This window comes from Sylvia atricapilla, chromosome Z (genome assembly GCF_009819655.1).
Source record: "Sylvia atricapilla isolate bSylAtr1 chromosome Z, bSylAtr1.pri, whole genome shotgun sequence".
Classification (NCBI taxonomy): domain Eukaryota; kingdom Metazoa; phylum Chordata; class Aves; order Passeriformes; family Sylviidae; genus Sylvia; species Sylvia atricapilla.
This window is the reverse complement of record NC_089174.1, coordinates 11,214,129-11,241,759: the sequence shown is the minus strand read 5'-3', so window position 1 is coordinate 11,241,759 and position 27,631 is coordinate 11,214,129. Positions and strand designations below refer to the sequence as shown.

The window sequence follows — 27,631 nt, the reverse complement described above, 5'->3', positions numbered from 1 at the left end:
GGTTTTGCTGAGCATTCCCGCGAGGCAGCACTGCAGTAGCCTTGGATGGATAGGCAGAGGCCAGTCCCTCGTTGCTGAGGTCCAGCCTGGGGATATTTGGGGGGTGGCTGCCTTTCCCCAGGGAGCTGCTGCTGCAGCCCAGGGGGTCTGCACTAGGCAGCTGAGGGGCATGGGTGGGCTTGAGAGACGGCACCACCTCGCCCCAGGCACTGTGGGGACAGGACTGTCCCTTGGCTCGGGGACACTGAAGGGGATCATTTCCACATCCAGCTAGCCAAGAGCCGCCAGGGCACAGCAACAGGCACTGGGCAGCACTGACACAGTTGAAGCCCCTGTTGTGGCTTAACCTTCGGTTAACCTCTGGCTTGGGTTAAACCACAACAGCCCCCGACTGCTCCTGCAGACTCACTGTCCCACCCACTTGGACACACCCAGGGCTGTGAAAGGGTCTTACTGCGAGAGAGGAATGAAAACAACCAAACTTACCTCAGATGACCTTCAGGTCCTGCTGCTACTGGCCATGAGATTTTAGGGTTCTTTTGGCAGCAATGGCTGAGGTAATGTATGGACTCAGCTGCACCAAACACACTTCCTGCTGTGGCATGTGACACTGCTCTGTGCAGGGCACAGCCAAGCCCAGGTACCTCCCGGCAGGGACACAGGGGTCAGGGACCTGTGTATGTCAGGTGTGATGAGGTACCATTCATCAGTAACTGTATAGACAAAATGGGGATCTAAACCTTTTATTTTATGTTAAATGCATACAACTAGCCAAAGGCTTCAGCAACTCACCAAGTCTTCACTGGGTTTAAGCTGCTGGAATATAGCGCCCTTGGGAGCTGCTCCTCATCCCACGATCTCCTTCAGGAGCAGCACTATCCTGCCCCATGGTAGGGGGTTTTCTTGCCCATAAGCTTTGCAATCCTAACTTCACCTTACTCTCTGTTTCAATAAAATGCAGAAAACACCTTAAAGCTCTCCCCCGCATCCCAGAACAAGTGTAGGTGCAGGAGTCACAATCAGCTGCAAAGAAGCAAAACTGAATTCCTGTCAGTTTTCACTTGATACCAGGCTCCACCAGCTTTTCTTTCCTGCTCAGGGGCATGGGGGATGTCCAGCACCACATTCCTGAGGTAGAAGGTATTGCTCCAACAAAGTCCTCACACTGCTGGGAACAGCTGTCTCCTGTGCACATTCATGCTGGTGCTTCCTGCCTGTGTAGCTCCTCTCCACAAAATAAAGAGTTCTCTCGGGCAGCAGTGGCGCACTGGGGTGTTTCCACCTGTTCCGCTGTATCTGGTAGCACGTAGCCTTTTCCAGAAGAAACTCCAGCCCTTAGAGCAGCTGGCCAGCTCCGCGTCTCGTAGTAGGTGGACAGGACATCAAAGACTGTCAGGAGCAGAGAGATGCTGAGTTACACACACGCTGTGACAATGGTGCCAGCAGTTCTACACACACCCATTGAACATGAGGGAGGTCACGACAGGTGACCCAGAGAAGGTCCCTTACTTAACACCTGATGAGCTGGTGCTTGAGGCAGCTTACCTAGGGGCAGACAGATATTTTGGAGAGGACTTTTGGGAGCTCTGAGTAAAACAGTGACTGTGTCAACTAGAGTTGCCCCCATCAGTGTTTTGGCTGACATGTGCCATCTGCCAGTGTCCCCGCATAGTGAGCCACACCTGCTGTACTCCCATTATCACTCCCAGGCATGGAGACCCCACCCCTTGGACACACAGAGCCCCCAGCCACTTTCTCTGCCTTGGGTCCATGGAGGGGCAACATAATCCTCATGTCAGGTGTAAACACTTTGAGGAGCTGGTGTGAGTAATGAGCCCCTCTGCAGTCACCAACAGAGAGATGTTCACCTTGCAGACGTCAAGGAACACAAGCACATCATCTGCTGTGACCAGGTGTACCAGTCCATGGGAGTACAGGACACCAACGCCCCTCCTGCCGCTGTCTGACTTGGCTGAGGTGGCACAGACCTCAAAAGTCCTGTCCCTCTGTGGCTTGTCCCAACAGCAGCTCTCCACCCGACTGTCCCCTGCCTCATGCACAGCTTCCCGGGAGCAGGGGATGACACCCAGCCTTTGGATCACACCAGACTCCCATGTGACCTTCCAGCCCCCATGCAGCCCCTCACCCTGGTTGATGGCCAGCGTCTCAGAGTGGTAGTTCCTGGAATTGGGGGCTTTCACCATGTACTCGCGGATGGGGAGCCGGGCTGTCTGCAAGCACTGCTCCCGTGCCCGACGCAGAGTCAATTGCTGCAGGGGACACGTGGACGTGCAGACACATGGCTTCACACATGTGCTCTGAGCAGCCACAGAGCCAAAACCTGCCCTGGGGCTTGCAGCACCCATGCTGCTGCAGCCTCTCCCAGCTCGCTGCTGGGTCCAGGCAGAATTTGAGGAAAAAGGGATGGTGGAGGTAGCCACAGCACTGGGACATCTCTGCTCACGGGGCAGGCACCACGCACCTTGCGAATGCTCTCATCCACCAGCCCTCCCAGCACATACACTTTGTCCGGATCGATGTCTTCAAGGACTAGAAATAGGACATGGACTGGCTTACTACCACAAACAGTCAATTCTGCAGGACAGTGCTCTCCCAGCAGACCCCACTCCCAAGGACAGCAGTGGGGAGAGCCTCCTCACCCTGGGGGCTGTGGCTGGGAGCACACAAGTCCCACCAGCACCAGATCTGAGCACACAGCATGTCTCATACAGTGTGAGACAGCCCATGTGAGGAACAACTTGCCCGAAGCATGGAATAGCCTCAAAATGAAATTTCTATAAGTCAGCCTTTTACCCTGGTTCTCCCTTGCCTAAAGCATGTGAAATATTTACCGTTTTCAGAGTCAGGAGTGAGATAAACTATGGCCTCCAAAGGAAACAGGTCCAGGTAACTCTCTGGAGTTGTATCCATCTCAAGAACACAAGACAGAGTGAAGCAGCCCATTAGCCTAAGGTACATCTGCCAGAACAAAACCCCCTCCCAGACACAGAGACATCCCAGGACTGACACTCCTGCTCTGGACACACAAACTGCTAAAAATCTTGTCGATCCTACAGATCTCCAGTGACCTGGGGTTCCTCTTTTCCAATTGGACAATGTTTCTGTTCTGGGCACTGACTGACACACCTAAAAACTCCATTAAATTTTCTCCTCATCAAAAGTTCTCGGGGTGCTTTGAGAAAGGAAGAGCAGTAACAACTGACTAATTCTAAATAAGATGCAGAGCACAGGGCTGAGCTCTCCCCCAGTCCCGCGCCAGACCCTCACCAGGTATCCCGCGAAGCCGTCGTTCATGCGGAAGCACTGCTCATAGATCGGCGTCCCCGCCGCAAATTCCGTCAGGCACAGCCAGAAGGGCCGAGCCGCGCGGCGGTTCGCCCCGTAGAGCCTCCGGATCTGGGAGGCGAGGCGGCCACTCTCCTTGGGGACAGAGCGGGGTCACCCCGAGCCTGGGGCTGGCGGTCCAGCCGACCTCCCGGTGCCCCGCCCGCAGCTGGGACGGGCACACGTGGAGCGCAGCCCGTCCGGGGACCCCCAAGCAACTCCCCCGAGCAGCCCCCGGGACCCTCGCACCTTCTCGGTCATGCTGCCGCCCACGCCGAGGTCCACACACAGCCGCGGCCCCGCCGCCCGCGCCTCCAGCAGCCGCTCCGTGGCCAGGGCAGCCGGGACCCTCCCGCAGCGGAGGGAGGGCGGCACTGTCCCGGCGGGGCCGCCGCCCAGCGCCGCCCCCGGGCCGTCCCCGTCCGCCGCCGCTCGCCGTGCCCGGCGGCGCTGCCGCTCCTGCCGCCGCTTCTGGCGCCGGGCGGCGAGAACCCGCTGCCAGCGCCGCCGCTTCCGCTGCGCGTTCCTCTGCGGAAAGGAAGCGGGCGCTCAGCGGGGCCCGGCGCGGCGCTCACCGAGCGCGGCGCCGCCGCACGCACCGAGCCGTCCGCCCGTCCCACGCCGGGATCGCCCGCGGCCGAGGGCTCGATCCGCAGCAGCCGCAGCGCCTCGGCCGCCACCGCCGCCTCCGCCTCCGCCTCGCTGGCCGCCTCCGGCCCCGCCGCCAGCCCGGCCTCCATCGCGCCGCCGGCTCGGAAGGGGCGGGCGCTGGGCGGGTCAGCCCGTCCCCCCGCGGGTTAGGGTTGGACTGGGGTTCGGGTTCCGGTTCGGGTTCGGGCTAGGGCTAGGGTCACGGTCAGGGGAAGCGCTGGGGTCCCGTTCTCCCCGCCGAGCAGGTCGGCTCCGCTGGTGGTCCGTGAGGGTTGTCTCTGCTATCAGTGGCAGAAAGTGTTTCACGCGCTCCCCCAAAAGTTTCGTCGTGAGGTGGTTTTCCTGTTTGTTGCTGTGTTGAATCAACAGTTCACACAACAGGTGCCACAGACCTGGTCAGTCTGGGACGACTTCCCAGGGATGCTCCTCTATCTTCCGTCGTGTACTGCTTGTTTTGTATATTCTAAATCTTTTATCCTTATTCTTCCTTTTTTGTCCATTACACTGTGTCTATGGAGATAAGCAGGTGGAATTCAGATAACTAATGTAATTTGGATAGCCAGTGAATCCCAAACATTTACTTCTGATTTGGAAAATGCGGAAGAATTGCATGACCAGCGCAATGTTCTGGCTGGAATTGCAGGAACTGACTGAATGGCATTTGTCATTAGAGAGAATAGAGACACAAACAATAGGAAATTGTCAATACAAGAAATTTTGACAGCAACTAAAACTAAATGTTCGGTTCTCCCACAGCCCCATCTCATCTGTAGGCAGAGTCCTGCCAGAGATGAAATAACATTTAGCTTCAGCCCAAAAAAGTTTTGGAGTAAGAGGAGGAAAATTGTTAATTCTGTTTCCTTGTTTATATTTATGCTCTTTATTTTGGTTTGTTACTTGTTTTTATCTATGTTTTAGATGTGTTTTTTTTCATTGCCTGATAAGAGAGCAAATGCTCTGAGTTTAGAGGCAGCAGCTGAGCAGGAAAGGAATGGTAACAGCAGGACTGGTCCCTGTGAAATGGCAGGCCCTTGTGCTGGGGCTGGTTTCAGTGAGATGCTAAAATCTCACAACGGGACAGACCAGCTGTCACAGAGAACGTGAATTACAGTGCTAACACAGTGAAAGAACCATGTTCAAAATTTCCCATTCCCCCTTCAAATACCAAAGTCATAATACCAAAATACCCTCCAAAAGTTCATTCACCTTGACGGTTAATGAAAATAGTTCCCCCTTTCCCTTGTGAGAGTTGCCTGTGCAGGGGAACTCCAAGGGGACTAGAATTCATGAATGTATCTCCTACTAGTACAGAAGTAAGAGAATTTAAAAGGCAGATGAGTATCATACTAGAATGTTGCAAGGGGCTGGAAGAGCAATTGAATCCATTTCTAGGCCCAAATATCTACACTTGGGAAGAAATGCAATCTGTTCGGGGAACTCGATTTAGTTCAGAGGAAAGACAGATGATACAAATTGCAGGAATAATGATTTAGGAAAGAGAAAACCCCCCTGATGTTCAAAGGGGAGATACCCCTGGGAAAGAGGAATTCCCACTACTGAGGCCTACCTGGGATCAGAATACAATTGAGGGGAGGAATACGTGTCAGACTCTAGAAGGTTGATGATTAAGGGTATTCTGCACCAAAGGGGCAGAAGCTGGAAAAGGCCTTTGAAAATAAACAGCAAGAGGATGAGCTGCCCATTCTCTGGTTACAGAAGCTCCGAAAGGATATGCAGCAGTACTCAGGAACATGAGTTGTTGAAATTGATGCAGGTCAAGAACTATCAGAAGCAAGTTGTGCCACCAAAGCATGGCCAGACATAAAGAAGAAATTAGACAAAACAGAGGACTGGAGTGGTAAAGACTTGAGTGAATTATTGAGGGAAGCTCAGAAGGTTTATGTTAGGAGAGATTATGAGAAAAAACAGAACAGTAAGATTAAGCTGGTGGTGGCCAGTGCAGATGAAGTAATAAAGCGGCAACCTGGAAATGGGCTTCGGAAAGGAAGAGGAGTAGCACAGAGAAGCCTTCAGCCTCTTGTTAGGAGACCCCAGGGACAAAGATGGGGGATGACTACTTGATGGACAGGTCCCAGCGAGTGCTTCTACTGTGAAACAGTGTGGGGCGCTTCAAAAGAGAAAGCCCGCCATTGCAGGGGCAGGTTAAAACCTTCCAGTGCCGATGCTGCCCTGCCTATATGGCTTTCCCCAGATTTTCAGGGAGGTCTTCTCCAATTAATTTCGTGTTTGGCACAGGCAGTGAAGCTGCTTGTAAAACTTTGGCTAAGTGCTATAGCCTATGAGTAAGGGAGGGCTTTAGCCACGTGAGCTGGGTTTCTTCTAGGGTTTTTAGGCTGCTGCTTCTTCTCCACCTGGAGCAATGAATTCGCTTGAGCAGCATCTCAGATAATGCTTTTATTTTTTTCCTGTGTTTGCTACGGTGATTTCAATACTCCGCCATCCAGCCAGCTTCTCAGCCTGACCCTGCATCGGTGTGGACTGTATTTTTCTTTTTTTTTTTTTTTTTATGAGTCCTGGTAATATTTTGCTGTTCCTTTGCTTTTTTTTTTGCAAGGCAAGGCAGAGTTGATACACTTCCTTTACTAGTAGAAATTTCATTGATTTCTACCACATTTCTTTTTCTTCAGCTTGGAGCAACCGAATAAATGTATCAAGTTCTGATGATTCTTGGTTTGCTTTTTTCCCACCATGGTTTCCCACTCTAAACCTTTTGCAATCCTGTTGCATTGCCTTTATAGCTCTACAAGAAACTTCCCTTAATGATGGGATGCCCAATGCCAAAGATTGCCCAACAGTCCAGTGCAGTGTTTTGGACTGCCGCTGGACAGAGCTCTTGCATGGACTGCTAACACCTCTGCTGGCTGTGAAAACGCCGTGGAGAAGTTGTGTGTGCAGAGCTAGAATTGTTTTTACAACATGTACATTCCTTCTCATGTTTCAAAAATGAAATTTATCCACTCTCTAGGCTCTTTTGGAAACAAGTCCTGCAACACTTGGAACTAGTAATTGGTATGATCTCAATAACTAAGATTAGGCTAATCGCAAACAAATTTGGCAACAGCAGTGAAGCTCCTCTTTGTTTTCCTTCCTTTGAAACTAAGACATTTAGTCCAGAAAGACATTTCTGGACCCCAAATTAAGCTCCAGTTAAAACTCATATATTTGTCAATGCATTTGATGACAAATTTAGATGTCAGCAGTGGGTTGTCCTTTGAATTTCACATGAATGTCCTATTTTCTATCGTGTCCAAGAAGCACTTGTTGTGACTCTTGTTTCTTATGTCTGTTATGAATGCCAAGGAAATGCCATCTTTGCTCTTCGGACACAGCTTGCTCTATTCATGATGTGGAATGGCACGAGTGCTGATGTGCAGGAGTCCCTGCTGATGGGAGGGACAGGGATGAGGATGCAGCAGGCACAGTGCCAAGCTGACAGAAGGATCATCTCTGACAGCGGCACTGAAGGACAAGTTTCCAGGCAGGACAAAAACCGACTCTCCATATTACCTCTGTCAGTGCTACTAAGAATTTAGGCAGCAGCAAGCTGTGAACACCAGAGCATGGAGCCCTTTCCTGGGCTGTGTCAGCTGAAGGGGCAGAGGGAGCCCAGCAAGGATCAGACACAAACCAGCAGTGGACTGAGCCCCTGAGGTGGCAGTGACCAGCTCTGGGCTCTAGTCACTGCTTGAGCATTTGCTATTGAACCATTCCAGAGGTCTGTTCTTGTGCTCTGTATTCCCAAGTGTCTGCCCTCTTCCTGTGGGTTGTTTTCCTACCCTGTCAACAACAGCCTCTGACCAGAACTGGTTATAAAACCATGAGCAAAGCAGCTGGGAACAGCAATGCATGGCATCCTATGGCTCAGGAGCTCTCAGGTCAATGCCCAAAATGGGTGTTGCGGTTTAATGTTCACCTGTTTCTCTTTGCCAGATTCAGTGTAGTGGTTTGAGTGTCTTTGCTGATGTGAGATAGAATTAGGAGGAAAAAGGCACAGTAGGCTCAACTTAAAAGTAAACAGATAGATTTTATTAACACACACACTAACAGGAAAGGAAAAAAAAATGAAACTTTCAAAACTCTTCCTCTCTCAAGCATTCACTTCTCTACAAACAATATAGAGACAAAACCTGTGATTTTCAGTCAGTTTCCCCATTTGAAAATATTTCATCATTTCTTTAGGAGAGGAGTCTCCCTTAGTTTACCATGGAATTTTCCCCCACTGACAACCTAAAACAGTTTTCCTGTGGGTTTCACCTCTCACAGAAGTAGCCACCTGGGGAGACCCTGATTCCCTGAAATTTCTTCCCATTAGCAGTTTCTCAAGCTGCTTATGGGTCACAGGAACTCAGGCATCTGAGGTGTCACCTTTTAAAGATGTAAAACTCAAAGGCAAAAGATTTTTCATCTCAAACAACCGAGACGTCTTCTCACTTCTTTACTCCTACAGAGGGCTTCTCCTCTCTGTTCAAGCATCTCAGAAGACCAACATCACTTAGTCCATCACAAACACCTTTGCTCAAAATCCACACACAAATTTGAGCAACATCTCCCCGAATGCCTATCTTTACCATGGCATAAAAAAATGATTATTTTTATTATTAAAATTCATTAATTTATTAAACTTAAAAACATTAAAAATTATTTTTATTAAAATTATTTATTATTTATTGAAATTATAATCAACATATAGAGTTCAATTCTACGGCTCAATAAGAGTCTAGCCAGCAGGCAACTCCTACACCCTTCCTCTAATCAGTCTTTCACTCTCTCTCTCTGACAGTCATGCTGAGTCTTCTTTATGTTCACTGTCTCTCTTCTCTCTCTCTGAAGAGTTAACCTTTGAAAGCCTCATATTGCCAGAAAAGGGTTAAATCTGCGCAGGGTCTGTGTCTTGCTGCAGCTCACAGTGTTCTATTTCAGGGCTGCTCTGGTGTAACTGTTATCAGGGGCCCGGGTGGCGGCTGATGGGGCCCGGAGGCACGGCCCGGCCAGGCCTGGGCCAGCTTTCCCCCATAGGGGAGCGGTAGGGTGTTTTACAGCTGCTAAAAACCCATCGGGGCCCGCACAGGGCATATGCTCATCCCCTCCACTAGCCCGGGAGTCACCGGGCCAAATGGGCCTCTCTTAAAGAAGCTCGAGTCTAGGCAAGCCAGGCCGTCCCAGCCCTCCCTCCCGCAAGGAGAGAGCGGGGATTGCCCCTCTTACCTCCTGCGAGGTCTAAAGGAAAAGGAAGTCATCAGGCTCCCTAGGCTAATTTAAGGCTGTGTGACCCAGAGGTGTGTACCTGTATTGAATTAGCCAATCTGGTCATCCAGTTTACAAGTCACACACATTGGTTTCCAACGCCCGTGCTAAGCCAACACATGGCGCCTTACACTTGCCAGCACCTCCTCCTCTGCACGCAAAATAGCGATTGGTGGAGTTTCTTTCCCTAAGAGCTCTTGAGAAGCAAATGTTCTTTGCCGAGATTCCCATGAGTCTCTCCCTTATGTTCCAGATCAGCTGGAAGCTGGCCATTCCCTGCAGAGGGCCTGTGTACAATGTACAAGCACCATGTTCCCGGATGGGCAAGCAGGGTAGACGTGCTCCAGTTGCAGCAGATGAGGTTCAGGTTTGCCTAGAGGGCAGTCCGGGGTGGTCAGCAGTGCAGATCCAGCTACATTCCCCATGTTCCTCACAGCTTTAGGATGTCCACAGCCCGGATCCAGAGTGCCCTGCAGGGCTCCTGGGGCTGGGTCTGCACTCAGGGTGAGGATGCCCAGGAGCCACTGAGGCCAGCAGTTGGCACAAAGGCTGGGGCTTCGGTGGGTGAGGTGTGGCTCTGGGGGCTGTGACATGCCAGGGCATGGGTCACAGTGGGAGCTGTGAGCAGGGGCATGACCAGCTTGGCAGCTGAGTGATGACACGGTCCTACTGGCTGTGACATCACAGAGGACAGGTCACACTGGCACCTGTGTCCAGGGGCAGCACGGGGCAGTTGGATTCTGGCAGTCAGTGAGTGCACATGCAGGGGAATGCTGGGCTGGGAAAGATATCTTGGGGGTTTAAACCCAGGGTGAGACCTGGGATCCTCAGGGCAGGGCACTGTACCCAGGCCTTGAACCTCTCAGTGTGGCAGGTGCCCAGAGAGGCTCTTGGGACATTCCAGGTGCCCCCAGTCCCCTGCTCCCTGCCAGCCAGATGTGCTGAGCCTTTCTTCTCCCACCACTGTCTCCACCACTGGCCTTCGTCCTGGCACTGTTAGCTGCCCACACTGGCCTCAAGGTAAATCTGCAGGTGGAAATAGATGAAGTTCAGAAGATGCTGGAGCACAAAGAATACCTGCATCAGGAAATGACTCGGCTCCTGCAGGAGACTGAGAGCAGTGGCTTCATGGAAGCCCTGCTCTATCCTGCATGGCAACAGCAGAGGCTGCCTTGGGTCACTGCAGCAGCCCTGGCTCTGCTCTTCTCGGTGTGGGCTGCTGGCTGCTCAGGAGAAGAAAGTTTGGTGGCTCTGCCAGCTGCAGGGAGGCTGTGAGAAGGAATTTCAGCACCATAGAGAAGGCGAGCAGTGAGAAATTCGACTATGACAGTGTCAATAGCAAGGAGAAGGTCAGCAGCCAGGAAAAGAGTGGCAGCAGAGAGAAAATCAGCATGAGGAGTAGGTCAGGGAGCTCAAGGAGAAGGGCAAGGGAAGTGTGGCAGCCAGTGGAGGCAGCCAGTGGTGGCAGCACTTTGCCTGTGCCTGCCCCATCACCAAAGGGCACCTCCAGGATAAGGCTGGAGCGGGCTGTCAGCAACCTGATCTAGTTGGGAACATCCCTGCTCATTGCTGCAGAGTCAGACTGGACAGCCTTTAAAGGTCACTTTCAAGCCTAACTGTTCTGTGATTCTGTAGCAGGGCCTGCCCAGCACAAAGCAGCTGCTGGAAGAGCTCCTCGTGGTCTGCCGAACACTCTCCCAGAGGGGCTTCATGCCCCAGCTGCACCCAGCCACCGGGACAGACACCAGCTCTAAAGCCTGCAGCCTGCTGGGGGAGAGCAGTGCCTACCACCTGCAGCGCCTACCACCTGCTAGTCATCCTGAGGCCACCCCTGGGCCACTCCTTCATCCCAGAGAGCATGGAGCAGCCACCAGCCAGGTGCATCTGTGTGTGCTGGAGTGCCTGTGCTCCAGGGAGCAGCTACCAGGGCAGACATGCTCCATGCACACCTCTGATGGCCAGCTGCCCACACATCAGGACTGGTTCTTGCTGGACACCCTCTGCATGGGCTCATGCTTGGATGTGGACAAAGTCACCCGCTGGGTCCAGATATTGGTGCCATTGGCCTGGTGGCAACTGCCCCGCTCACACCACTGGTAGCTCACAGCGCTGCCCTCCAGCAAATCCTGCAGCTTCCACCTGTGTGGCACCTCCGGCCTGCACGGCATCACTGAGATGGCTTTGGCCATGCAGCTAGATGGTCCAGGCGCCTATCTGAGCCTTGAGTAGACAGCAGCCAGCTCTGCCAGCAGCACCAATGTGGGCCAGAGAGCTGCTACCTGTCAGACTCGTGGCTGAGGTGACAGCAAAAAGGAGTTGAGGAAGGTGAAGTCAACTGCTCCTCATGGCACATTTTGATGTCTTCTGTTGGGATTTTTTTAGTTCCTTTCTTATGAACCCATAAATACATAGTCTGATGGTAATAATTCTAAAACCCTCCAAGGCAGAGCTGGGAAGGTTACGATAATTTCAAATAGGTTGAAGCTTTTTGTTAGTAAAAGTTACACATCTGTAGGAGGCTTTCCTACCTTTCCTACCTTAAAAAACTTGTAGGAGTTTTTTATTCTTTAAAAAAAAAAAAAAATCAATTCTTTGACTAATCTTCTGTCTACCATCGTGACTACCAGGTCATGAGCAGCAGCACCCCCAGACAGCTCTGATGGCCTGGAAATCTGCATCCCACACATATATACATATGCTCAATATGTAAAATGGGGGAACGTAACGGGAGGGGATTTAAATTAACGCCGACCCAGCTGAGATCAGCTGTCTTGCCTGTAGCCTCCTGGCCTGCTTGCTCTTGGGGCAGAAGTAGCTGAAAAGCCCTTGGCAGGGTCAGCACTGCCCAGCAGGATCCACAATACCCACATATGATGAGCATTATCCTCACCCTGAATGCAGAATCTGGCACTGCACCTCTCAGGACGTAATGAACTACCCCCAGTACAAACCAGGACGTCCAGTCAGGTCCAGCACAAACCTGACTGAGCACTGAGGCAAGCAGCACTTCTTGGAAACCCCTTGGAGCCCACAGGACAGGAACTCCTGTATTGGAAATCCTGTGGTGTAGTTGCAGGACGGAGGGCCTGGTTCCATTAAGCCAGAGGGCTGTGTCCCTCACCCATGGGGTTAGCTGCAACACTGACTCAAATTTTATGTCCTAGGAGAGCACCTGTGTTTCCCTGAGGCAGTCTCAGGAGTATATTTTACATTCCCCAGAGCTGTTCTGCTAAGAAATTTTTCTCCAAGCCCAGAGCATTAATGCCACCCTCTGTGCTGGGTGTTCCTGCAGTTCTTGACTGTTTCTCCATGAACAAACTGGGGTTCCAAACATGTCCCACTGAATGCACTTTCCCTCCTCCTGGTCCCAGACCCTGGTGTGGCCCCCCTGTGCCATCTCTTGACTCACTGTGACTGGGGCAAGTCTCTCCATGGTGACCAAGGTCAGGACCTCAAATGTCCTAGCAGGTCCCCAGGAATGAGGCAGATTCAAGATTGAGCTGGCAATTTTGAGGCAAAAGAGAAGTAGTCAGTAGTAGACAGGTAGAGAAAACTTTGGGGTAAGACCTGAGGGAACACAGAAAGGACAAAGAATATTTTGGAAGAAAACTGAGTTAATCTGCATGGGCCAGAGGGAACATTTTGGGGATAAGACACTCCCAGCATGAAACAGACCCCAGATATTGCCTCCTCCAAGGCATGGCAACTTGGTTCAGGAACAGCACGGCGACCAACCCCAGACTGCTCGGGCCATCAGCTCACAGACACCAGTGTGGTGGACGGCAAATGGCGTTTATTACTGCATTACATGGGTCTATATAACTTGTGTTAACTGCATCACTTCCTTCTGCTTACGTTATAAACTAGGTGTTATTGGCTAATTAGGGGTCAAGTGACCTTTGCTGAGGAGGCAAGGGGGGTTCTGCCTGCCCGTACAGCGCGACATCTTCCGACCGCCTTTCCCTAACTATCTTGAACTGCCACATTTCCCCCTCCCTCATGACTGTAGGCAAATCCGTGGACAGCTGGGACAAGGAATTCTGCCAACCTATATATTCTAGAACACGTGGGTTTATTGCAAGGGTCGTGGGTAAAACGGCCTTGCCTTCAGCCACCAGCCTCGGCTGAAGGGAAGTCCCAAAGAGAGAGGGAGAAAGAACAGGAGGGTGTGGGCTAAGTGAGAAGGGAGCGAGAGAGCAAAGTGGCAGGGGGGAAGACAGCAGGAGAGCAAGAATAGGGGGAAGAGGAAGGGTAAAAGAGAGCTAAGAGCAGGGGAAGGAGAGGAGGAAGAGGTAAGAGAGCGAGGTCTTTGTTACAATACATTATATCTTCTTTTGTGATGAATATTCTGATTTACAGTGACCAACCAACACAAGACACAAAATGCTATAGAATCTACGTACAGCCTATAAGAACTACTATATTACCATACTGTGTTATATTTTAAACTCTAAAAACTACTCTTTAGACTTCTGTTTTGATACATTGACCTTTGGATCCCTTAGCCAGCAGAAAGGATTCTGCTCAATCAAAAGGGATTCTTCTTCAGCTAGCTATACCATTGTTTTCAGGCTATATAGTAACTAAGACTCAGTGTCCTACAACTCAAAGTAAGCTTTCATTTCTATTTCGATTATAAGTTTCATATTTTCAGAATCTTTGCTAAGCAATTATATTTATAAGGTTTCCCTGATTCATCTTCCCCAACAATGACTATTTAAAAAAGCATACAAAATATAAAGTTATAAAAATGCAAAAGTTAGTAAGATCTACATAGTATGTTAAAAAAAAAGCAATACAGAATGTATGTAATAAGTGCACTTCAAAGCAGCTGTCAGCGGTTTACTAGTAAAATGTTAACTTTTTCTAAATGGCTTGTAACAAACGACACTAATTTGTTTAGCATGCAAGGCCCAAAAATTAACATCAGGAGTATTATGGTAAGTGAGCCCATCAGAGAGGAAACAAGGGTGGTCAGCCATGGAGACCAGTTGAATGAAGATTCAAACCATCCCTGTTGGGCTTCTCTCTCTCTTTTTCTCTGGGCTAACCTTTCCCTTAATTCGGCCATGGAGTCTCGTACGACTCCGGTATGATCTGCATAGAAACAGCATCCCTCTCTCAAGGCAGCACAGAGGCCTCCTTGCTGCAGTAGCAAGAGGTCCAGTCCTCGCCTGTTCTGCAGGACGACTTCTGAGAGCGAGGAAACAGATTTCTCTAGAAAGGAAATGGATTTTTTAATTCTCTGTAAGTCTTCGTCGATGGTCATCTGCAGTAGAGAAAGGCTTTGGTGTTGGTTCACGAGGGCTGAAACACCTGTGGCTGCACCAGTAGCTCCCAGGCCAAGCAGCATTGCAACGGTGATGCCTGTAATTACTTCTCTTTTGTGGAGCCGGTTGGGATCTTCTAAAAGGCGGTACACTTCTTCTTCTTGGTGGTACAGGACTCTAGGAACAATCAGAACTTGGACACAAAAGTCAGCAGAGTCATTAAATTTGTTAAGGAACACACAGGGACTCACACCGGACTGGTGACAGACCCACATTCCTGATGCAGATGGGATCGCCCATTTTTTGTTGGTTGATTTATTAAGTTTGATAATTTCTGTACAGACATAACCTTTTTGCTTTGCCAAGGTTGCATTGCCAAAGCACTTACCTTGGCCTGTGATCTGACTCAGAGTGATTCCTCTCCAGAGGGTGTCCCATCTACACTGGTGTGGGTTTGGTTCTGCTGAGTAACTAAAAGGAACATTGAGGGCAACACCTTCGTAGAAAGGAGGTTCCATGTCATAGCATAGCCAGCATGAACTAGTAAGGTTTGGGTTCGATTGGTTCAAGGACGCAAAGGTAGCATTTAACACGCTAAAAAACGGATCGTAAGGAGTTGATTTAGAGATTTGATACGTGGTTGCAAGGTTGGATGAGGTGGTAAGGCTAAAGGTGGGGCTTGGTGTGGACTTTTTCTTGGGTTTAGTTACTGCAAAGATCAGACTGGGACCGGCTGATTGGGGTGCTGGCAGTGGGAACTTAATGATTTGAATGTTTACCCAGAAGTCAGGAAAGGCGCGAACAAACACTGACCACACTTTGCCTGTCTCCCAATCTTTATGAGTTGGCTGCAAAACGGTCATTGTGTAGCTTTTACAAGTGTGTTTCATTCCGTATAAGGGTGTGTATATTTGCTTATTTGCTCTAAATTTCGGTTCGCGACAGTTTTGGGGAGCATATCTGACTTGCAGGAACTCATCAGGTAGTTGAGGTTGCCATCTATTGCTTGTCACAATTGTTTCACAACCCCAATATCCACAGTATCCATACCCTGGGTAATTACAGTAACTTTTACCTGGGTTAGAGGCAGGACACCAGTAAGTTTGTTTCAGCGTGAAATCACCAAGACTGGGAAATCCTAATTGTGGGGGAAATAAGTCTCTCAGCTTAAACTCAAAAGATGGGCTGCCTGGTGTGATGGTTTCTTTGATTACCTTTTCACTCGAAAGATGGCGTAGGACCCACCTGAATGGTTGATGAGGGTAATGGTTTGCATCGGCTTGCCCTTTGCTAACGAATCCTAAAAGCAAGATTACACAAAGATGTAGTTGCTGCTTGGACTTCAATGATGTGCGACTCTTGGGCGTTGTTGGGCTGCTCGATGATTTGCTGCTTTTTCTGGGCACTGTGGCGAAGGAGTCACGGAGGCATCCAAAGATCCAGCCCTGCACATCTTTAGGATTTATTGGTGAATAAGTTCTTTGATTTCCGCCTTGTCCCCCCACTCGGACTGGAAAGGCCAACTTGGCTGAAGGGGCCCAGCCAGCACACGCTACTGTTATTTTCCTCCAGTCCGTGAGGGGAGTTTGCTCCTTCCCTTTGACCCAAGCAGGAGCATTAAGGTTATTGATTTTATCTACCCTCACTGTCTCTTTGTCAGAGTCAGAGCCCGTGTCAGCTACTGAACACTCCCGAAACCACTTGTCCCAGCTGTTGTCTGACTCAGAGTCGGAAGTCGACTGAACAGAGGCTTCCGGGCTCCGGTACCTTTTTGTCAGGCTTCGACCCTGCCCCTTTCTCTTAGGGTCGGGCCACTCCTTCCCCCTCGGCTCACCCCGCCTCCTGCTGGGGGCGGCTCTTGCCTTGCAGGATGCTTTCCAATAAGAGTTTGAGCTGACCTTGTACTTCTCTGGGTTCTCCCCCGAATTCTGCTTGCAAGTATCCACATTATCTAACAGACCTTCTTTGTTCCCTCTAGCCACGGCTGTGCCTTTCTCCTCTTTCTGTAGCTCAACGCCATTTTGCGGTGCATAGGGTGGGGGTCTCTCCCAGGCCCCCTTGGACCCTGAGTTAACAGCAGCGCTCTTGGCCTCGTCCGCCAACCCTCCCCAACATACTTGTGCCTGCTCCTTTCCCTCTGTAAGTTGATCCGAGCTCTGAGGCTGTAAAAGGGGCTTTTGCCCTTGCGAGTTTTCACACTCAATAAAATCACTTTCGTCTGTGGTCTGTGTGGCTGCCCCAACCCCCAGCTGAGGCGTGACCATCAGACAGTTCTGTGCAGCTTTCCAGGTCTCTTGCTCTTGCAGAGCCTTTTGCAAAACCTGCACAACTTTTCCCCATGCCTTAAGATGCTTTCCCGAGCCTGAGGACATTGTTTCCTCGGCCAGAGCATTAGTACATTTACCCCATATTTCTGGGTGGAGCACCTCCACCGGACGATCAATGACCCCAATTTGCATCAACCTCACAATAGCGAGAGTAAAATCTTCTAGTTTGCACTCAATTCCCCATTGCTTATGAATCTGAGATACGACCTTCACGAGAGCTTCCATCCTCCTCGCGGCTCCAGGGGCGTCCCCCTCACCGAGCTAGACCAGCTGCTCAGCCGCTGCTTCACCCGCCCAGGTGACTCCCGTCTGCCAGGATGATTTCCCGGGTTTCAGCACCACTTGTTGCCTCCTCTGAGGCGTGGCGACTTGGTTCAGGAACACCACGGCGACCAACCCCAGACTGCTCGGGCCATCAGCTCACAGACACCAGTGTGGTGGACGGCAAATGGCGTTTATTACTGCATTACATGGGTCTATATAACTTGTGTTAACTGCATCACTTCCTTCTGCTTACGTTATAAACTAGGTGTTATTGGCTAATTAGGGGTCAAGTGACCTTTGCTGAGGAGGCAAGGGGGGTTCTGCCTGCCCGTACAGCGCGACATCTTCCGACTGCCTATCCCTAACTATCTCGAGCTCCCACATCCAGAGGAGGGGATGGTCCTGCCGTTGGACTTGAAGCCTGGGACTGTTATGAATCCCATCCTCGCTGGCACGTATCCTGCACTTGTAGCACTGGACCAGACTAAGGAGGCCTCTCTGGACCTGTCTTTGCCAATGAGGTTTTAGTTTTTTTCTCATGCTCTCAGAACACTCTGCTTAAAAAAAAAGCCATATTGCCATTAAACGTGTTTATAAAAATATTATGTCAGTATATTTACAAAAATTTAAGGAAAAATATTCACAATCCACTACAGTAGTGGCTTCTGTGGGGAGGAGGGACCCTGACATTTCCTGAGTAGCTTTGGAAAAAAATTGCTGCTAATTGTCTTTAAGAGATTTGGGAGACAGGCAAAGGGTGCTAGGCCAGCGCCGGGGGGAGCCCAGCCTCGGGGATGGAGGTGCTGTCCCCAGAGTGGGCTTGTACCCCAGGGCACAGCTCCCTACTCACACACCCAAGTGAACCATTCAGGGCTCAGCCTGGTTTTTTTATCCTTTTTAGTTGCACAGAGCGAGACCTGGGCGCTTTCTACAAAACGCTGCTCGCCGTCCATCAAAACTGTTTACACAAATTGTATAAAGACATCAGCATTAACTGGCTGCACATTACTTCTCTTTTCTATTAAAGAGCACTCAACCCCGTTTGCAGCTATTTCTCAGTCCTCACGCCGAGCAGCCCGAGGCACAGCTGTTCTCTCCATCTGGAGCCGATGCTGGAGTTCTCCAGGGCCAGCACCGCCCGGCCCCACTCCCGTGGCTTCGCGCAGACAGCAAACCCCTCTTAGGATGGTGTTCCCTTTTCCTGCAAACAGCAGAGCAGGCAATGACTCGATGACAGCGGCAGGGCCGGTGCCAAGGCCGCCGCTCGCTGAGGTCGGGAAAGAGCGGCAATGGCCGGCCCTGACCGACCGCCAGCACGCGGGGCGGTGTACACGTGACCTGTGTGGGCGGGGCCTGGGGCGGGCCCGCGCAGACGCAGCTCCATCGCCGGCAGGGGCGCGGCCGCGCAGGCGCAGGGGCGCGGGGCGGCCGGTAGGGGGCGGACGCGGGCCGGCGCTGTCGCCGCCATGAGCAAGGGCCCGGGGCCGGAGCCGGAGCCGGGGCCGGAGCCGGGGCCGGAGCCGGGGCCGCGCCCAGGCCCGGACCCAGGGCTGGACCCAGGGCCGGACCCGGAGCCCCCGCGCAACAGCGACCCCGCCGACCCGGGGCCTGGCGCCCCCGGCGGGCTCTTCGCGTGGCTGCGCGGGCGCTGCCTGGGCCGCGGGGCCGCCGTGGACCCGGCCCGGGACACGTTCGGCGCCATGACCGGGCTGTACGGCGCCATCCAGCCCGCGGACTCCGTGTCCCTCAGCACCCGCACGCACGGCGCCGTCTTCAACCTCGAGTACTCGCCCGACGGGTAGGTGTGCTCAGGATCCCGGCCCAGGTGTGCCCGGAGCTCCCGGTAGCGGTGTGCCGGGGCTCCGCGGCTCGGTGTGCCCGAGGGTGCCCATCCAAGTGTAGCCGGGGATCCCGAAGCGCAAGGACCGTTCTGGTGACCAGGTGTCATGGCTCTTTACATCAGCAGCACCCCTGGGCTGTGATTTAATTTAGTGGGGCAAGTGTCTGGCCTGAGGTGTCATCCTGCGCTCCTCCCACCCCACCTAGGTGGAGCAGAGACTCTCCCTCTCCAGGAGGAGAGGGGCCGGGGGTGACAATCCTGCTAACGAGTGCCCAGCTCCGAGGGTCCCCCCGGTGCTGCTGAATCTGTATTTTGGAAGGTTTTAGTGAAAAAAACCCGACTGGTTTGCCAAAGGGCAAATAGATATTGGAGACAAACCTTTGATTCAGCGTTACTTTTTCTGTTGCAGAATCCCTGTAAGGTATGGGCAGAGGGGAGCGGGTGGCACAGGGAATCTGTGGCATGACAGGCACCTGCTGGAGGGCAAAACCCAGCAGAAACATGGAGTTTTCTGTTCTGCTCCCTGCAGGTCAGTGCTGACTGTCGCCTGTGAACAAACTGAAGTCCTGCTCTTTGATCCAATATCTTCAAAGCACATCAAGACTCTCTCTGAAGCTCATGAAGACTGTGTAAATAATATCAGGTAGGTCAGGAGGGGTGTTTTGACATAACTCAGCCTATACTTAGGCATTATAGTTTAAATCCCTTGCCGCTTTCTTGGGGTAGAGTGGAAATAGCAGGAGTCTAAATCCACCACTATTTTTATCATGTAGTATTTTAGCTTTTAAATTTAGGGGTTTTAAGGTGTTCTGGTTTTGGGAATAGATTTTGAGGTGTGAATTTAAAGTATCTTCTAACAATATTGCAACTGCTCTTCACTCAGATTCTCAAAGCAAAAAAAAACCACTCCAAAAACCCAAACCAACAACCAACTACACAACAACAAACAACTTCAACCAAGAACTAAACCCAAACAAAAAACCCCAAGAAAATGGTAGAACATTTTCACGCAGAACAGCCAAATGTGATGTGGGGCGCCATGTTCATCAGATAAGTTGACGTTTTTCACAAGCTGGTTGTCCTTTTTACAGAAGGCTTATGTTTTATATCAGTCTGTCCAGAAAGCTGGATTAAAATGCATGTCTGGCGCAAAGGAACTGAACTCTGTTCTGCACGCAGTTCCTACAGCATTACCTCAGCCTTGTTCAGGTTAATGGGCAGGATTTCTGTCACCGTAGCACTGCAGAAGTTCCTTGTAGTGGGCATCAAAAATGCTTACTATTTAGCAAAGTTTGGGATTTTTCCCATGATAGCTGGTTGTTGTTCATTTTTCAGAATTGTTGCTGCTTTCGCATGGTGTAGCTCTAGGCTTAAAGGATTTTTCATATGTTTTTTTTGGATGGGTGTCTTGTTCCTTTTACCTCAGGGAGGTAATTATTCTTAATTGAGCGCCTTCATTGAATGAATTCCAAATATAAACAAGCATGCTTTGTCCTTCTGAAAGTAAAGGCATGCTTGAATTCCAGTGGTGCTCACCTTCAATCTGCATAGTGCAAACTCAGTGATTTCATCTATCCATTTTCTCACTGAACCAAATAAGTTGTGTCTGTGTGTTCTCAAACAAGGTCTCATCTTTACTCGGTGTTTTTGAATAGCCTTGTATTTGCTTCAGTAAACGCTAGACTCCATTTATGCAGTTTATTTCCTAGGTGTGCTTCTCCCAGCTTCAGCGAGCTGAGTGCTGTCCAGACGGGGAGCATACTGACTGGGGGTGTTCTCTCTGAGCACGTGCTTCTCTGGTGGTTTGGCTCTTGTGTGATTTGCACACAATTGATTAACACACGAACCCCCTAAAAAACCCCCAAACCAAACTTCTGCTGTGCTTCTGTGTGTGCTCGTTGGCTGCTACAGAAACACAGCTGGTTCGTATCCCAGCAGTTCTGCTTTTAGCACATACCCTGTTACGGCTAAAAAATTAGCCGTTTTCACTAGCACGTATTCTGCATTAAGTTTTGAGGGGTTTTGTTTGTGGCTGCCCTCTTATCTCTGTGTTGGCTTACACCCCTGCTGCCGCCCATTTGCTGTGCAGACAGCCCTGAGCACCGCAGTGTTTCCCTCCTGCCCCAGGTTCCTGGATAACCGACTGTTCGCGACGTGCTCCGATGACACAACCATCGCCCTCTGGGACCTGAGGAAGCTCAACACCAAAGTGTGCACACTGCATGGCCACACCAGCTGGGTCAAGAACATTGAGTACGACACCAACACGAGGTTACTGGTGACCTCAGGCTTTGATGGAAACGTGATCATCTGGGACACCAACAGGTACTTGGCTGTGCTCACCTCATGGCCTTTCTGCAGCACGCCAGGATGGGTACACCAGGCCTTCTGTACAAGATGAAAAACCTGCCTCCATAGTGGGGCTGCAATGTGTTCTGAAACACTAGCAGGAGCTTATAGCCGTTACCAAGACCTTGCATCACCTCTCTGATAATAGTAAATGGCAAGAAAGGAGCTTCTCCTCCTCCACCTAGTTGAGGTGTGAGGGCATGGGTTGGATAGTGATGTCCAGAATTAGAGAATTACTAGGCTGGAAGAGAATTTTGATGATCCTGAAGGTCTCTTCAAGCCTACTAATTCTGTGATTCTCTTGTTGATGTGCCGAAACATAGGTCTTCCTTCTGAAGAAGGTTCTGTCCTTGTTCTAGTTGTAGGAATATGTGACTTCACTCATTCCAATAAAAGGTAGGATAAAGACAGTGCTGGAAAAAAACAGTTTTGGGGTGAACAAAGTGAGTGATGCTGGAGTGGGTGTCCTGGACCATTGTGGACACAATCAGGTCCTCAAGCTGGAGCTGACCACAGCCCCCTCCTGTGCTTGTCTTGCTGTCCAGGTGCACAGAGGATGGATGCCCCCACAAGAAGTTTTTTCACACCCGTTTTCTGATGCGAATGAGGCTGACACCAGACTGTTCCAAAATGCTGATCTCCACCTCCTCTGGGTACCTTCTGATTTTGCATGACCTTGACCTAAACAAGTCTTTAGAGGTTGGCAGCTACCCAATTTTAAGAGCCAGGAGAACCACATCAAGCTCAGGTGAATGCTGGTGAGGTGGTCTGTGGCAGGTCCTCTGCTGGGGTGTTTTGTGGGGTGCTCTTGGCCAGCAGCCCACGTGTGCTGGAGTACCTGTGCGCTCATCTGTCTGGTGCTGTTTGCAGACATAACGTCATCGGGTTCCTCTGGCCATCGAGCTGTGGGTTCACCCTGTCACCAGAACAACTCAGGGCCACACTCTGAGAAAACCTTGTCACGGCCCTCCCAGCGAGAAGGTAGGAAAAGATCACTAAAAAAAGATAAATGGAAAGAAATCCTGGACTTTGATTTACTGTATCCAAAAGAAGCCAGAGTACAATAGTGAAAAACTGGTTTTTTGCCCTGTGGTTTTTAAAGGATGGTGTTGCTGAGACTTCTGTTAAACCAATAAAATCTCACTGCACGCCAAAGCCTGGGGATCTAATCAGGTTTTGTGTCTGCGAAATCTGGTAAAAGTAACAAGATCTGTATTTTACGTCAATACATTATTTTTACGTAGAGTTGCTTCTTTTGCTTGCGTTTTTCCTTGAATGAAGTTTGTACAAATGATCTTTAAGGGAAAAACCCAGAGAATCAGCGTGAACTTGGCAAACAGGTGCATACTTTGTGCACCCCTTGCAATTTCAAAGAAATGTAATGTTAATTTTTAGCTACTCATGGTTGTGAGATGCTGAAGCATATTGGTGAGAGGAGGCTTACCTGGATATCGGGGATATATTTACCTGAGGGTGAGGGAAAGAAGAGAGAAAATCTCCAAGCTGAGCAAGCATTGGAAGGAATTTTGGGAGCACATCATACAAATTTAAGAATCAGAAATTCTTACAAAAACCTCACTCTTTTTAGATTTTGCTGTAATGCTGACAGAGAGCATGAGTGTGGAAGGCTGATGTAGTTGTCGGTGTGGGCTGCTTCAATGCAGGTGTTGGCCTTTAAATTTCAAAAAAAGACGCTGTTTGAAGTGAGGACTGAGCCCATGGATGTTGGCTCAGGGTTCCTGTAACCCTTTGAGTTTCCCTGTCCTGATGGTGCAGTCCATCCTGGCAGCCATGTGCAGCTGCCACAGGTGTGACCCCATTTCAGCAGCAGGACTCTGGTGAGAGAGGTGAAGGTCAATGTGTGGATTTCGCTGAGACTCACAGTTAATTCCTCTTGCAGGGGGATCACCTAGAAATAGCCTTGAGGTGTTAACACCAGAGGTTCCTGGAGAAAGGGATCGTGGGAACTGCATCACGTCACTGCAGCTGCACCCCAAGGGGTGGGCCACGCTGCTGCGGTGCTCCAGCAACACAGATGACCAGGAGGTAACATATTACCTCATGTTCTTCTTTAAAATATGTGCAGTCAGATGTATCTTTTTTTGTTTTTAATGATCGTCTTGGTAGAACCTGCTTCAAGCCTTTTCCTTGATGCAGGAATTCATAAGACCAGCCACAAGCTGCAGATTCTGCTTCTAAAACTTGACCAGCAGTAGACAGTAGTACTTGTCCAATAATAAATGGTTTAGTTACCCTGATTGCTGATGGAAATTGAGGTTAATTTGGTTTTGGTGGGATTTTTTTTTTTTGTCTCTCTGTGTTTGTTTGGGATTTTTGTTGTTGAAGAAGGCCACTCTGTAATGGTAACCCTTTACACAAATGTAGAGGACTGAGTGGAAGTTTAGCAGATTGGTTATAAATTTTAATGCTGATCCTGTAACAATCAGACTGCTATACAACACAGAATTTTTGTAACATGAGAAATGTTATATTGTGTCAGTACTGATGATTGAGTTATAATTTTTTTTAATCCTAGAATCTGCCTTACTCTATTTTATTAATACTCATTGGTGTTTTTTCTCTTGTGGTTATTTCAGAAGGATATATGAAACAGAGCTAGGAATGCTTGTCTTGGGGCTGAAATGTAATCAACACAATATAAACTTTGTCATTGATTCTTTTAACATTTGTTTTGAGATTAAATAATAAGATGACAGACAGGGATCCTTAATGTGTCTCACAAACTGGCTTTAGAGCTGTTCGTAACCTTCCTTCAAAAATCTGTTCAAAAATCGCTTTTTTCGAGATTCCATTCCTTTTGAAGTCAAAGACATAAAATACTCAGATCTGCTCTAAGTTACGGTCAGCTGAATTTGACTTTATAGATTTAATTTAAATATTTACTAGATTAGAGTAGGTGCCTTGGCAAAGGATTAGGCTTTGCTCTCTGCAGATGAAACCTAGATTGGAAAGAATATATCTAGCACCCATTTAATTAAAATAGCAGCTTTAATGCTGGGCAGCTGCTTTGCTTGTATAGTTCACAGGGATGGAAGTGCTGAGGCAGTGGCCTGCTCTGGGTGCTCATTGAAGAGAAGGTCAGCAGGAGCATCACTGTCCTGTGCCATTACCTGTTCATATGAAGTGCAGGGGGAGGGAATGTGTGTTTGCAGTGCTTTACTTCTCTTTCAGTGTCCCTTTCTTTGCCTCTCCCTTTAGTGGACTTGTGTCTATGAATTCCAGGAAGGAGCCCCGGTGCGCCCCGTGTCCCCACGCTGCTCCCTGCGCCTGACACACTGCATCGAGGAGGCCAATGTGGGCCGGGGCTACATCAAGGAGCTCTGCTTCAGTCCCGACGGCCGCATGATCTCGTCCCCGCACGGCTTCGGCATCCGCCTGCTGGGCTTCGATGCGCACTGCAGTGAGCTGGTGGACTGCCTGCCGCGGGAGGCCAGCCCCCTGCGCGAGATCCGCTCGCTCTACTCCCACAACGACGTGGTGCTCACCACCAAGTTCTCCCCCACACACTGTCAGATCGCCTCGGGGTGCCTTAGCGGACGTGTCTCCCTCTACCAGCCAAAGTTCTAGGCACAGCAGCGGCGCCTGTGGATGGACGTTTGTGGGTTTTACTTCAGCTGAGTGGAAGTGTGCTCTCTCCAAAATCTCTGAATCCAGAGAAGGTCACGGTTACCGTTACCTCGGGACATGACGGTGGAAGGATTTTTCAGGCCAGCACCATGCAGATCCTGGTCCTGCATCCGTGAGCCTGCGGCCCCGTGCCGTGTCCCGGCCCCACCAGCAGACCTCTGTTCCTGCTGATCCTGTGCCATCGGGCTGCTGTCCTGCTGTGTTTGTACCCTGATACTTGATTGTTTCCTTCAGCACAACTCCAATGGGCTGTTTGGAACAACACAGAGGGGCAGGGTGCCCAGGTACCTCCTGTCCTAGAGGAGCTGGACTGCCTCACCTCTGCTTCCTCTTCAATCACTGAAGCAACTCTGTCGTGATTAGTAGATAATGGGCTGCTTGTGTACGTAAGCAACACGGTTAGTTACTCTCACAAAAAAAAAAAAAAACCAAAACCAAAAAAAAAAGAGAAAAAGGAATTTTGCTTTCATTTCTATGTTAATCTGGTTGTCATTGGCTAGAAAAATGAGCTTTGGTCTGGCTTAGGCTGGGAGGGACCACTGGAAGCCACCCAAGCCCACCCCCTTGCACAGGCAGGCTCCCATCGAGCCCGCCACTCAGCACTAAGGAAGACCCTGGCCCAGATGATCTCTCTGGGTTTGTGCAGCAGGGCAGCACTGGTCCCTCCTCTGCCAGGTTTCCACATCATTCCACATCTGAATCATGGTGGCTTTCTGCTGATGTTTGGGTATTTCCCACCTGGCTATATTTTTCCAGACACACCTCGCCTGCATTCTTGCTTGGGGAGAAATTCATTTGGATGTGTCCCTGGTATTGCCAAATTAGCCTTTCTTCACATGTGCTGTCCATTTGGGAGGGGTTTAAAAGCAAACCTGTCAACAGTGAAATCTACCTGGATCTAACCAGGCTTATCATCAGGTATGAAACGCTATAATGCTCACTCTGGTAAGAGGGTCTGGAGTGGAAGCCATATGAGGAGCAGCTGAGATCACTTGGTTTGTTCAGCTTGGAGGAATCTGAGATGAGATCTCTTTGTGCTCTTGAACATCCTCCTGTGGGGCAGTGGAGGGGCAGGTACCAATCTCCTCATTTCTGTGACAAGGGACAGCACCCAGGGAATGGCTGGAGCTGTGTCAGGGCAGGGTTAGGCTGGAGGTCAGGGAAAGGTTCTTCCCCCAGAAGGTGCTGGGCACTGCCCAGGCTCCCCAGGGAATGGGCACAGCCATGAGGCTCCCAGAGCTCCAGGAGTGTTTGGACACTGCTCCCAGGGATGCACAGGGGGGATTGTTGGGGTGTCTGTGCAGGGACAGGGGTGGGACTGATGATCCTGGGTCCCTTCCAGCTTAGGGTATTCTGTGATTCAGTGGTCACACTCAAAATGTGAATGTCAGATTTCAGCCCTCAAGTTAAGAGAGCTAACCTTGTAAATGCACAAGTATTTCAGTCTTGTATATCCATATCAGTTTATAACATTCTCATCACTTACATGTTCCAAAATGAGGGGTTTTTAGTATTTCACTGAAGTTTTGCAGACCAGTCACACACTCAGTTCAGCAGGGAACTTTACCTGAAAGGACTGTCACCTGCTGGTGTTCAGGTTCACTCTCTCTGGCTCAATGGAGCACACTTGTTCAAAGCTGACTCTTACAAAGCCTTTTGCAAAACGTTTTTGGGGATAAAGACAACATTTATGGACATGAGAGCTGGAAAGGTAAGCCTGAGGACCCTCCTGTAGCTCTGTATTTATGTGGTAGTATACCTTGGTGTTGGTGCAGAAATCATTGAAACTTAAGCCTTCTCTGCATTATGAGAGAAAAAAATTCCCAAGTTTCCTCTTTTGGAGAATTTCTTAGGTAATATGAAGCCTTCAATTTTGTGTGTTTGGTAATCTAAGGGAAAACATCCCTTCTGCTGGCCTGAGTCTGCATGTGGGGCAGGTGGGTCTGAGTTGTTAAAGCAGCTCAGGGCATTTCCCTTGGCTGTGGTTCAACACCCTGGGAGTGAAGTGTGCGAGTGAAGTGTGTGGGAGGGAAGGAGACTTTGGGACAAGCACGGGATACAAGATTTTTCTGCAAAGGCAGAGCTACAAAGATTTTGTAATGGGCCAAGCTGTTTGGGGGGAAAAAAAAAAAAACAAACAAAAAACAGGTCCTGCCTGGACCGTGAGCTTTTCCCCAAGTGTTTGGTGTCCCAGTGCCAGGCTGCTGTTTTCTCACCTTATTTAATGTTTCCTTACGCATCATGGAAGGGACTACAGGGACACTTGAGAGAATCAGAGTTCTCACGGGCTTGCATAGCGTTTGTTTTGGAGGTGAAGGAGCACCTTCAGGACCAAAGCGGTTCGTGGGTGTCTGTTTCAAAGGCTGGTTTTGTTTTTTTCTGTCAAAACCTCCTCAGACTGGTGGATCCCTAGTGACTGTAATGCTATGCCTGTGAATATGCACTGAGTGTTACCTTTTTAATTCTACCTCATAATACGCTGTGTTTTACACCAGTATTGTGCTGAGCTTTGGACACTCACCTTTCTGTATAAAGGACCGTTACCCCAAAGGGACGGGTGTGTCACCACTCCTTGATAGCACCTGTGGTTGGCTGACGGGCCCTGCCTGGCTCCAGAACTGGCAGCTCGCATGGTGGAGGGGTTTGGTCACCTTGATGCTTTTGTAGCATGT

The 27,631-nt window shown here is 50.1% G+C and overlaps 2 protein-coding genes across 3 annotated transcripts; one reads left to right on the top strand and one right to left on the bottom strand.

Annotated features, from left to right (window-relative positions):
• Positions 1-727: 727 nt before the first annotated feature.
• Positions 728-4,091, bottom strand: TRMT10B (tRNA methyltransferase 10B). Its single transcript, XM_066338568.1, has 7 exons — positions 3,921-4,091; positions 3,595-3,873; positions 3,289-3,441; positions 2,853-2,931; positions 2,483-2,550; positions 2,147-2,270; positions 728-1,389 (listed from the first exon to the last, which is right to left on the bottom strand). Exons 1-7 carry the CDS (start codon positions 4,083-4,085, stop codon positions 1,196-1,198), a joined length of 1,062 nt encoding a protein of 353 aa, XP_066194665.1. The 5' UTR covers positions 4,086-4,091; the 3' UTR covers positions 728-1,195.
• A 14,464-nt stretch (positions 4,092-18,555) lies between these two features.
• DCAF10 (DDB1 and CUL4 associated factor 10) lies at positions 18,556-25,840 on the top strand. Of its 2 annotated transcripts, none has more exons than XM_066339007.1 (7): positions 18,556-18,920; positions 19,492-19,605; positions 21,090-21,287; positions 21,857-22,059; positions 22,182-22,292; positions 23,212-23,357; positions 24,555-25,840. In XM_066339007.1, exons 1-7 carry the CDS (start codon positions 18,589-18,591, stop codon positions 24,897-24,899), a joined length of 1,449 nt encoding a protein of 482 aa, XP_066195104.1. In that variant the 5' UTR covers positions 18,556-18,588; the 3' UTR covers positions 24,900-25,840. The 2 variants fall into 2 exon arrangements, with proteins under 2 accessions (XP_066195104.1, XP_066195103.1); XM_066339006.1 differs by having other exon boundaries at positions 24,531-25,840.
• The last annotated feature ends 1,791 nt before the right edge of the window (positions 25,841-27,631 follow it).

What these genes read in the sequence shown, in the direction of transcription:
- TRMT10B (XM_066338568.1), bottom strand. Translation starts at nt 4,085, where the DNA reads ATGGAGGCCGGGCTGGCGGCGGGGCCGGAGGCGGCCAGCGAGGCGGAG. An exon ending in ACGGCTTCGCGGGATACCTG is followed by an intron (nt 2,932 to 3,288) that starts GTGAGGGTCTGG and finishes TGTGTTCTTGAG; the next exon opens with ATGGATACAACTCCAGAGAG. An exon ending in CACTCCTGACTCTGAAAACG is followed by an intron (nt 2,551 to 2,852) that starts GTAAATATTTCA and finishes TCCTATTTCTAG; the next exon opens with TCCTTGAAGACATCGATCCG.
- DCAF10 (XM_066339006.1), top strand. Translation starts at nt 18,589, where the DNA reads ATGAGCAAGGGCCCGGGGCCGGAGCCGGAGCCGGGGCCGGAGCCGGGG. An exon ending in CTCGAGTACTCGCCCGACGG is followed by an intron (nt 18,921 to 19,491) that starts GTAGGTGTGCTC and finishes TGCTCCCTGCAG; the next exon opens with GTCAGTGCTGACTGTCGCCT. An exon ending in GCAACACAGATGACCAGGAG is followed by an intron (nt 23,358 to 24,530) that starts GTAACATATTAC and finishes CTCTCCCTTTAG; the next exon opens with TGGACTTGTGTCTATGAATT.